The following is a 12,584-nucleotide window of genomic DNA, read 5'->3' as shown; positions in this document are numbered from 1 at the left end:
AGTTACGTATTTTAAGCTTCATGCTTCTTTTCATATTCTAATACAGGGTTGGTACATTTGGACTGGTATACATAGTATTTCCGTGCACAAGTGGCACAAAAACGGTACAACAGTGTGTGTGATTACGTCCATTAACAGACACAAACAAAAAAGTGCCATATCGTAGCACAGGCACAGCTGTTACGGTATGACCAAAGATGTTTAGAATACTATCTGTGGATGACCAACAACATTAAATAAGGTACGGGCACAATTGTCACTGGCGTATTATATTAGTTATTCTCACATGTAGTATCTTATTAAAAGTAGAGGATCAAAACTCACACTGTATATCATGCCATACATAATATTAGAAGTTACAGTACAAAGTCAAAATTACAAAAGATGTCGGGCCTTTTAATGGGGTGGCCAGTCAATCTATAAAATAACAGTGATGTAGTAACAAATATGTCATGTGGTACATTAGAACCAGTAACAGATTTTTTTACTCACTCACTCACTCACTCACTCACTCACTCACTCACTCGGTGCAATTCCACTTTGTCTTCTATAAGGTATTATGTAACAGTGGAAAACCAAAGTTAGATTATACACCAAGCCAGTACAGTCGTCTCAGCAACATGAACAGTACAAATGTTGGAACCTACATGTGATATGTGAAAGACAAGAGACCTACTTTTGATTGCCTGTATGGGCAATGTAAATTACTGTACAACTTAATTTGAAATGGAAGCAGAAGCTACAGTTTTGAGGAAAGTAGCCTCATTTAGAGCTCATCCTTTGTAAGTCTTACAGCACTAGGTCATTCATAGCCTGTACATCATGTATCATGTAAGATGTGCAAATGTAACATTCACTGCCATGTTAAAACCACTAAAAATATGCTGGACTTCCTCACTGTGCATACTAGTCATACTAAAAACTGAACTAGCTATTAGAAGATTAATAACAGAATGAACAAAATATCTTAAACCTTCATGAACATTCATAAATAATACACTAAGATGAAGTTCCAATTGTCCAAATTATTGACAATGAAAAGACAAGTAGACTGAAACCAACTGATGGAACGAGTGGGGGTTCGGAAGGAATGACTCTCAGGGGTCGTTCCAAATGGACCAATACTTCCAAAATATATACAAGTACTGCACAGTTCTATAAAATCTATAATATTGACAATCACCAGTGATCTAATTCCAGTTAGGACTGATCCAGTCGATTAAGATTATAATACTAATAGATGGAAAGTAAAGACACCCAGAAGCTAAAATATTACATAAGTAATTCACCAAATGAATAACTGAGGAATAGTGGATGTTATTGTTCCAGATAAAAATAGCACAAGTAAATTAAGGTTAATAATAGAAGTCCAGGTCTAGTGACATCAAAGTATTACATACTTCACAGTTCTTGAAGATCTGAAAATTAATAAATACTTGAGGAAGCCAGGATTATAGTTACAGGTGAAGGAACCCCATACATTTATCTGGAATTATAACATCCGCTATTCCTCAGTTATTGATCTGGTTCATAGACTTTAAGGAACTATGTTTACCATACATAATACTGTAACTTCTGTAAGCTACCTAAACTTAGCTATATTATACTACTGGCCATTAAAATTGCTACACCACAAAGATGACGTGCTACAGACGCGAAATATAACCGACAGGAAGAAGATGCTGTGATATGCAAATGATTAGCTTTTCAGAGCATTCACACAAGGTTGGCGCTGGTGCCGACACGTACAACGTGCTGACATGAGGAACGTTTCCAACCGACTTCTCATACACAAACAGCAGTTGACCGGCGTTGCCTGGTGAAACATTGTTGTGATGCCTCGCGTAAGGAGGAGAAATGCATACCATCACGTTTCCGACTTTGATAAAGGTCGGATTGTAGCATATCGCGATTGCGGTTTATCGTATCGCGACATTGCTGCTCACGTTGGTCGAAATCCGATGACTGTTAGCAGAATATGGAATCACTGGGTTCAAGAGGGTAATACGGAACGCCGTGCTGGATCCCAACGGCCTCGTATCACTAGCAGTCGAGATGACAGGCATCTTATCCGCATGGCTGTAACGGATCGTGCAGCCGCGTCTCGATCCCTGAGTCAACAGATGCGGACGTTTGCAAGACAACAACCATCTGCGCGAACAGTTCGACGACATTTGTAGCAGCATGGACTATCAGCTCGGAGACTATGGATGCTGTTACCCTTGATGCGGCATCACTGTCAGGAGCGCCTGTGATGGTGTACTCAACAACGAACCTGGGTGCACAAATGTCAAAACGTCATTTTTTCGGATGAATCCAGGTTCTGTTTACAGCATCATGATGGTGCATATGTGTTTGGCGACATCGCGGTGAACGCACATTGGAAGCGTGTATTCGTCATCGCCATACTAGCGTATCACCCGGCGTGATGGTATGGGGTGCCATTGGTTACATGTCTCTGTCACCTCTTGTTCGCATTGGCGGCACTTTGAACAGTGGACGTTACAAATTCAGATGTGTTACGACCCGTGGCTCTACCCTTCTTTCGATCCCTGCGAAACCCTACATTTCGGCAAGATAACACATGACCGCATGTTGCAGGTCCTGTACGGGCCTTTCTGGATACAGAAAATGTTCGACTGCTGCCCTGGCCAGCACATTCTCCAGATCTCCCACCAACTGAAAACGTCTGGCCAATGGCGGCCGAGCAACTGGCTCGTCACAACACGCCAGTCACTACTCTTGATGAACTGTGGTCTTGTGTTGAAGCTGCATTGCCAGCTGTACCTGTACATGCCATCCAAGCTCTGTTTAACTCAATACCCAGGCATATCAAGGCCGTTATTATGGCCAGAGGTGGTTGTTCTGGGTACCGATTTCTCAGATCTATGCACCCAAATTGCGTGAAAATGTAATCACACGTCAGTTCTAGTATAATATATTTGCCCAATGAATACCCGTTTATCATCTGCATTTCTTCTTGGTGTAGCAGTTTTAATGGCCAGTAGAGTATTTTACCTGGAGTTATGACACCGCTTTTCCTCAAGAATTTAGTAAATTACTTTTGTAATACTTCAGCTTCTAGATACCCTTACTTTTACATTTAGTAATATTATAATCTGCTTCAGCTGGGTTAGTCCTAACTGGAATTAAATCACCATTAGCCATCAATATTATAGATTCAATAGAATGGTGTAATACTTATATAAGCCTTAGAAGTACTCGCCCATTCTGGAAAATCCCTTGGGGGTCATCCCCCTCCCCTCCTTCCACAAATTGGTTTCAGTCTACTTGTTTTGCATTGTCAATAATTTAGCCACTAGAACTTCAACTTAGCGTAATATGTATAAACGTTAATGTATGTTTAAAATATTTTATGTGAGCTGTTGTTAACTTACTAACAGAGATTTTAATTCTTAGTTTGACAAATACGCACCATGAGGAAGTCCAGCATACTTTTAACGGTTTTATTACATCTGTACATGTAACATGAAATACAATGCATGGGCTATGAATCAGCTAGCACAATGACTTACAAAGTATGAGTCTAAATAAGGCTACTTTCCTCAAAACTGTATCTACTACTTCCATTTCACGTCAGGTTGTAAGTAATTTACATGGCCTATACAGAAAATCCAAAGTAGGTCTCCAGGTGTGAGTATGGAGAGAATACAATGAAACATTTAGTAACAACAAAGAAGACAAACACGTTTTTGACATTCAAAATGTTAGGAGAGACACTAGGCACTACCAGTGACAGACAAATAAAAAAATAGCTGCATGTAAAGTGTAAACAAACACATAAGCACAGAATGGGCGTTGGGTAAACACATGCTCTTAGGATTTGAAGATGACAACTGTACTGATAAACCCAATGACTGTCTTATAACAATACAATGTAGTTACTTATTGCAGACATCCGTGGAAACATATTAGGAATACATTCAATAAATTCACCTAAATGTTTTACTCCTAGAAGTTTTTTCTGCTCTGGAGTTACAGTCACAGATTCAGCACAAGCTGTATTCCATATGTAGCTTACGGCATGATAGAGAGTATTCAGTCCCAGCACAACAGCCACAAATATTTCAATATAGTACACCAACGATGTGTAATGTGGACAAGTGTAGTACCTGCAACATGTAAGCAAATGTTACAAAAATAATTTTAATAATTATTTATTTATTTATGCATCCAGGGTTATCTCTCAATGATGTAGGATTTGCCATCACAACATAATGAAAGTAAGTAACGTGCACGGCCTGACAGAGCACATTCAATCCTCCCAAGTACAAGATCAGTGTTTTAACAACTGCACTGCCTCAGTCGGTTGGTCGCTATTACACAAAGCTCTTTTGATGGCACAGAATAAATTATGTTTAAGAACTAAGTACAATAATACACAAATCAGAGAAAAAAATGGGTACTACCCCAAGCTTGTTTCTTAGCACTGTATCTGAAACTTATTCTATAAAGCAACAGTTAAAGGTCTCTATAAATCAGGAGTTTGAAGACTTTGTCTACATCATATTAATTATTATTTAGCTTCTTCTTCCTTCCTCCCCCTCCCCTTTCTCCTGTTATCTTCTTTTTCTGAAGCAGGTGATTTTATGTTAGTTTTGACACATTCATATCAGTCGTGCAAATAAAAATAGCGTACATCAGTCTCCACCCCCCCCCCCCCTTTCCTTCAAATTTGTTTTGAGAGTGGCTGCCTATGTCTTACTTCATAACCCCACATATTTATAACAGTTAGCTACATCTAATCGAATATGTTGTTACTGTTTGTCATCCATGCACTATTTTCAAATTTTCACTGGCTTTAGTTGTAAAGCTGACAGCAATCAACTTTGACCTCTGTCTTTGTTTTAGTTCAAAAAAATTTGTGTGAAATCTTATGGGACTTAACTGCTAAGGTCATCAGTCCCTAAGCTTACACACTACTTAACCTAAATTATCCTAAGGACAAACACACACACCCATGCCCGATGGGGGACTCGAACCTCCACCGCGACCAGCCGCACAGTCCATGACTGCAGCGTCTAAGACCTCACAGCTAATCCAGCGCGGCCTTTGTTTTAGTGTTGCAGTTTACTGTATGTTGTATATTTATTATGAAGAAGTTGTACATACTTCTGGATTTCTTCTGTGTAACGTGTAAAATTACTTTCACTTTATATCTACATTAATACATGTATAGTTGTTTAACATGTTAAACAGGAATATGTCTACACTTTAAAAATGGTCTTCCACAATTTTCGGAAACTGAAGTTTTATGCACTATGGCAAACTATTATCCACGACCATATAGAGAAGCCATCAAAATATATAAACATGGGGATCATTTCAACAGAAAAGAAGAAGCCATGAAACTCAGTGATATATGGACTGTGGCACTGCAGAACCGATGGGAAGTTTCTTCTTTGGCGTGCTGTAATCGATAGTTAAAAATTTTTTGTCTTTGACAAGGTTTATCTCTGCTATCACATGAAATCCAGGCCACGCCCACTTTCCACGGTATTTAGGCCGCTCTTCAACGTCCGACTTGTCAGTCGCCAAGACTCAGCACAATCAGAAGCACCTCCGAAGATGTCCAATGCAGCCTTGGATGAAACATCAGGGATTGAAGAGATCCACGGACCATGGCCATACAACCCGGAAAAATTCTCAGCAGCTGAAACATCCGGTCGTGAAAGCCTCCACTGTATGATACCTATGGTTGCCTCAGCCATTGGCGGGTGTCAGCTTTGCCACTGGGGAACCTGGGAAGGGAGTGACTCAAGGGATGCCTTCCTGGCAAGAGGAGCTGAAGAACACTTATTCTTCTACCTCTGACAAGTGGAGACTGGCGTCCCCGATGGTTGAGGAGGGAGGGGGGAGGGGAGGGGGGTGTTGCTCCTGAAATAGGTTGTGCAGGGAGCAATAGGGAGGGAAGTGCCCCCCACCATCAAGGGGGCAGGTGGAGTCTGACTGCTCTGAGAGCCAACTGTATGTAGCGGAACGGAAGATGGTAGAACCGTTGTCATAGCAGCAGTGTAGGCTTACATCGTGTGCACTGGGTGTAGCCTCTCATATTTTCTCTTAACCTCAGTGTAGGTCAGTCGGTCCAGGGTCTTGCATTCCATTATTTTTCTTTCTGGAGAATTCTGCAGTCTGGTGAGCATGGCGAATGGTGCTCTCCTCAGTTGGCATGGATGGGGGGGTGGGGCACAGGGAGTATTGGGATGTGAAGAATGTCCACAATCCTCACAGGTCACACTGGAAGTACAGTGGGAAGACATATGGCCGAACTTCCAGCACTTAAAGCACCGCATCAGAGGAGGGGTGTTTGGCTTTATGTCAAAGCAGGAGACCATCACCTTGACCTTCTTGGGTAATGTGTCACCCTTGAAGGCAAAGATGAAGGCACCGGTGGCACAACTGTACTCCTCAAAGGGGAGAATACAGAGGCTGTGCAAAAAGCTGTGAACTTGGCTACTGATCAACTCAGCAACTGGGCAAAAATCAACAGATTAACTATCAACACCAAAAAGACTGCTTCCATGAACTTCCACACAACACAAAATGCAAATTCCTCTCAGCCATCTGTCACTATAAATAACCAATCAATAGATACCAACACTGTTTTCAAATTCCTAGGTCTGTGGGTTCAAGATAACCTGAAATGGAATACACATACAGGAAAGGAAATGCCAGGATTTGTACTGGCTGTTATGCATTGAGTGTACTGAAAACATGTGCTAGCCTGAAAACATTAACCAGTGCATACTATGCTTACATACAAGCCCACCTAAAATATGGTGTCATATTTGGGGAAATGCTCCAACTGCTCTGAGCACATTCAGAATCCAGAAAAGAGCAATGAGGATTATTACTGGGAGCAAACCCAGAGACTCCTGCAAACCCATCTTCAGAAAGTTGGAAATCCTTACACTGCCTTGCCTCTACATTCTTGAGACCCTAAAATTCTTCAGAAAACACACAGTGCCAACTGACCCCAGAGTCGTAAAAAATAATGAAATACATGAACACAACACCAGGAAAAATGCAAACCTGCATGTTATACGTACAAACACTCAACTGTGTAAAAAGGGAGTTTTCCACATGGGCCTCCAACTGTTCAACAATCTTCCCACTAGTATTAAGTCCATCGAAGACAACATAAAATTTAGCAAAGCCGTGAAGTCATATTTGTTGTGTCACTGTTTTTACTCTGTAAATGAATACTTAGAACAGTAATCTTGCTGTTTGTGTTAAATTGAAAACATTGAGCAATATAATACATTAGGATACTATAGGTTTACGTTAATATATGTTAACAATGTTAAGTGATATTTTCCGACATCTGCAACACACTGTGTACCATCAGATCACATGGAATAAATAAATAAACCTGATTATCCCTCAGATACCAGTAGTCACGCCAGACGAAATAGACACCTTGAAGCTCTGAACTGGTGCGCGCAACTCATCGTCAGACTGCAAAGGAAAGTCCCTGTGAAATATGATACCCTGGACCATATTTAAGCTCTTATGGGGCATGATGGAAATAGAAACATCCCCCAGCTTGTCACAGGAAAGTAGTGCCCGTGACTGGGCGGAGGATGCTGTTTTGATCAAGACCGACTTTGACCGCATTTTGGACAAGCCCTCCACCTCCTCAAACTTGCCCTCCAAATGCTCCACAAAAAACTGAGGCTTCATCATAATGGAAGATTCCCCATCAGCTCTCTAACATACAAGGTACTGGAGCAAATAAGAGCCGCTGCCATCCTTAGCCTGACATTCCTGCCACGGAGTGGCCAGGCAGGGGAACGATTTGGTGTCGTACTTCTGTGCATTGAATTGAACCCGTGAATGCTTAGAGACTGCTGGTATTTGACCACCAGCAAGAGATGACGTACTACGCTTCATGGCGCGTCACCTGCTCTGATGCCACCCACTTCAACCAGGGGCCCTCCTCATGGGCACCACCCTGCAGCTGCAAAGGCCACCTAGCAGAATGGCCATTGCCAGGAGTCCTGATGCACCAGGGCGACTGGCATCTACTCCTTGGCATACATGGGGAGTTAACGGCACAGGCATCAATGGAGCGGAGCAATCCCTGTGTGGTTGGGGCTACAACCAACAGGGTACGTAGTGGCACCACCACAATGGACTGGGTATCATGCTGGATATCAGGCACAAACGAGCATTATTGACAGCGCAAAAAGTGATACAGCACAGGGGATGGAGGAAGATGCACCCTGGATGGTGACCTCGCCAACAACTGGAGAATGAGCGGAAGTGCAGATTCACATTGACAAAGGATGCAAGAGGTCTCAACACATGACGGACACTATGCACTGTGTAAGGTGTCCTTCCCCAATTGGCTTGCTCTTTAGGAAAATTTTGAAAAATGGAGGTCAAATCCCACAGGGGACCATCACGTGAGGCTCCTTTTAGTTGCCTCTTATGACAGGCAGGAATACCTCGGGTCTATTCTAACCCCTGGACCTGCAGGGGGGTACAAAATTTCTGTACATGCAGATACAAATCAAAGACTTGGCAATCCACACTAGGGAGTGCAGGTGCGGTGCACATATCATTTCACTTAGACGTGCACAATTCCCATAAGGTCAAAAAGTGCAGGTTGACCCTACAGACAGTGGACATTGGCTTTCACTTAATTTGTAATATTGATGTGGCATCTGACAAATGGGGACAAACAAAAATAGAACAGAATATTGGCAACATCTATTTTACTCCTATTTTTTGGACTGCAGATTGTGGTGAGGATGAGCTGCAGCATAGCCCAAGGTCTACCAAGATCTAAGTTGACTTGAAAGACGACAATTTGCTTGAAAGTTGGAGAAACCAATGACTGTGATATCATAACAAGTCTAATTCACTTTATGTTGCATGCTTTTTGTGTGTTTGGATTTTGAAAGATACCAGCCATTACAACTTTTCCTTGAAGGGAAAATACAAGGGAACTCACAGCTGAACAACATTTGAAAATGGTACAATCGGACATCAGAAGATTCCTTCCAGGCTGTAACATCACATGTAGAGCTGGCAACGCGGACTGCCATCAGGAGATAGTGTCTTAAGGACGTCCAAAATGGGCATCAGTGATCATGACACAGTTGCAGCAACAATAATTACCAAAGAAAACTAAAATATGTAAGTAGATTTATATGTTCAATAGACTAGATAAAGAGGCAGTATTGTGATATATCAAGGTGAAACTTTAAACATTTAAGGCCGAGCTTAGGGCAGAAGCACGCAGAGAAACTGTGAGTGAATTCTTGAGGTATAGTTGACTGAGTAATCGATACACACAGTATGTAGCTAGGTGCTTATTGAAAAAAACATCTATCACAAAACAGAAAAAAATCAGATCACTGATGCAAAAGTTAGTGTCCAGACACTTACTGATGATAAAGGAACTGAATTCGAGTAGCAAAGCAAAAGTAGAAACATTCAATGCCATTTTCAAATGTTTCTTTATAGAGAAAGATGTTTTGAGTAGGCCTACTCCATCAGTTTATTTCTCATGCTATAACCTTCCCCAAGCAAACTACCAAGGGTTCCCAAAACATTGGTTGTGTAAAACCCAAACTGCATTTTTTTCATGACATCCTAAAAGCCCTCAATGAGAGCAATCAGATAGATGCAGTATTTCTTGTATTTCAAACACCATTTGATTTGGCACTACAAAGTTTAATAATAAAAGCACAAATATGGAGTAGACAATAAAATTTAGGATTGCATGAAGCATTGGGATTCCGGCTATTCATAATCTATATTAATGCCCTGGCAGACAATATTAAAAGTAACCTCCGTCTTTCTGAAGATCATACTGTTATCTATAACAAAATACTGTTGGGAAAAAAGTTTCACAACATTCATTTGGTGCTTGACAAGGTTCCTAAATGGCAAAAAGATTGGTAATTTGCTTTCAAATCTTCAGGAATGTAAAATTTTGCTCTTCACATAATGCAGTGGCTGTTATTTCAATGAGTCACAACTGCAATCAGTAAACTCATGCATGTACCTGAGAGTAACAATTTGTGGGGATATGAGGTGGAATAATCACATAGGTTTATTCAAAGGTAGGGCAAGTAACAGACTCCAGTTCAGTGGTAGCCTAGTGGAAAATTGCAACTGCTCTACAAAGGAACTTGCTTACAAAATTCTTGTGCAACCCATCTTATAATATTGGTCAAGTGGGTGAAAGCCATACCAAACAGGAATACCTGGGAAGATTGAACATAAAGAAAATAGCTCATACAATTAGGCACAGAAATGTTGAAAAACCTCAAATTAGAGACCTTTGAAGACAAAACTTTCTCACAAATGTCTAATTACAATGTTCCTAGAACTAGTACCACTTATACAGGGTACAAAACAATAAGCATATACTAACGTATGAGACTAAATCCTAAAATACAGTACAACTGAAAGTGACTTTTGTCACACAGTCCACAGTGATTTGCAGAGCATTTATGTCAAAAGTAATTTAATTTTCATTTTCTTGTCCACAGGACAAACAGGTTTCTTGGCCACAGGTGAGACACATTTAATTATATCCATTTTGGTTTCAGAAAGGCAGAGTAAACTCATAACAGTTATGGAAAAGCTTGATACACTATAATTACACAAACTGGAACACTTTCCAATCAATAGTTTCTTGCTGATACATCAACACCGTGAACACTGATAAATACAAAAACAAGGAAGGATGTCATGTCAACAGTGAAGTCTTTAGAAACTGAGCACAAGCTTGGGTTACAAAAGGATGAGGAAAGAAACCACTCTCTCTCTTCAAGGGTACCATTCCAGCTTTTGTCTGGAGCAATTTGTGTAAATCATGGAAAAATCTAAATCAGAAAGGCCAGCCATAAATTTCAACTATCATCTTCCCTAGTACGATAGCAGCGTGCTAACCACTGCAGAACATCTTTTGATGTGATAAATACAGTAACCTATAGTATATTTTTCATCCAACCTTAAACCATCTGTTACGTTTCTGGCAGCCTGCCACTAGTATATACTTGTTACAGACACACAATTTATATGGGGTCAATGCCAATTAATGATTGTATAAGCACACTAGGCCTACACTGGAGAAACAAGCTATGTTCTTCATTAAGAATTGCTGAACAGGGCCAAAAAAATATGCAAGAAATTAGCAAAACTATCCCTAGTTGACTAATTACATACTTTCATTAGACAACATAGAATTATTAGAGTAAAATCCCGGAGTTAGACACCTACTGACAGAATACATTTCAGTACGTGGGCTGAACGACCATCATACAATAAAATGCACTATGGTGCAAAGTGGGGGGGGGGGGGGGGGGGGGCGCTTCATATCGAAAAAGAAGTCATCATAATGTAAAACAGTTACGCAAAATAAAGGGGTCGATTAGATTCATTTTTAATCAATTATGGTTTCTGCAGAGTTCTGATTAAATAATTCCCTAGCGGCATCTGTGGCAGTTCGATACCATTCATACAAAGGTCTCTCTGGACAGGCCAGTATTTTATTTTGTGAACACTTACATATCATATATCAGAAACGAAAGGCCCGTTGCATTTACCGCACCCCACATCAAGTTTGATTTCGCTCGGTGCGCAACCTGTGTCAGTTGAAGAGTCTTTTCCAGAAGAGGGGTTTTTATCCCGGGAGAAATAGTTCCACTTCTGAAAAACAATGAAAACTGAGATGAATTAACAAGCAGACCGAAACCGAAAATGAAATTCATTTATAATTTCTTTCAAATATACCTGTTATTTACAAATGACACATAACTGTCTTCAGCAGACATTTTAAGACTACAGTTTTTATTATGTTTTGGTATACTAAATTCGCAAATGAGACGCACCAACAAAAATTTCAAACATAACCTCCCCAAACTTAGACTCCCGCCACACAAACACGCCACTGTTATCCATTCACACTTCCCTTCGTTTACCAACATTGGCCATTAAAATATACCTTTCCTGGATTGTTATTCAGGTCCAAAAAGTTTCTATACTTATCATTCAAATATAACAGAATTTCCTTTGCGCAGTACCATTCACAATGAAACATTTACGTGAAATAAAATTATGGATTACCAATTACACATTCAATAACGGTACTTGATAATAGCTTCCACACTTCAAATAAATAAAATAGCGATGTTTCAGTTGCAAAGTCATATATTTGAATCGTAATTTCATAAAAATTAAAAAAACGATAGTAGCCGTACCAACATTTTTGGCCTGAAATTTACACAACTGGAATGTTCCTACATGTCATTTGTCGTGTTTGTGTTAAACAGTGGTACTGTATTCTTTTAAGTGGCCGAATCTCACCGCACGTCAATGGGGCAGCGCAGTATGGCATCTCCTGCACTACCAATGCTATTACAGTCACACTCTGCAAACTCTTGAGAGGTGTGTAGTAGAACATACTTTCCATTGGATTACATATTACGCTTTCACCCCATTCCATTCACGTAGCAAGCGCCAGCCATTCAGATTTTTCGTAATTTCCACTACGCTCTCTTCTGGGTGAAACAAACATATGCCCATTCACTCTACTAAACTTT

At 40.4% G+C, this 12,584-nt stretch overlaps 1 protein-coding gene across 1 annotated transcript in view; it reads right to left on the bottom strand.

The window, feature by feature from the left end:
- LOC124615530 (transmembrane protein 209) overlaps window positions 1-11,938 on the bottom strand; it is a 153,738-nt gene extending 141,800 nt beyond the window's left edge. The window contains exons 1-3 of the mRNA XM_047143492.1: window positions 11,776-11,938; window positions 11,551-11,691; window positions 3,958-4,133 (exon numbers count right to left, since the gene is read on the bottom strand). Coding sequence (XP_046999448.1) covers window positions 3,958-4,133; window positions 11,551-11,691; window positions 11,776-11,816 — 358 coding nt within the window. The 5' untranslated portion in view covers window positions 11,817-11,938. The remainder of the gene's footprint in view (window positions 1-3,957; window positions 4,134-11,550; window positions 11,692-11,775) is intronic.
- Between the last annotated feature and the right edge of the window lie 646 nt (window positions 11,939-12,584).

Source organism: Schistocerca americana, chromosome 5 (assembly GCF_021461395.2).
Source record: "Schistocerca americana isolate TAMUIC-IGC-003095 chromosome 5, iqSchAmer2.1, whole genome shotgun sequence".
NCBI lineage: Eukaryota > Metazoa > Arthropoda > Insecta > Orthoptera > Acrididae > Schistocerca > Schistocerca americana.
Note: the sequence above shows the minus strand (reverse complement) of the source record. Positions and strands in the feature narration are given on the sequence as shown.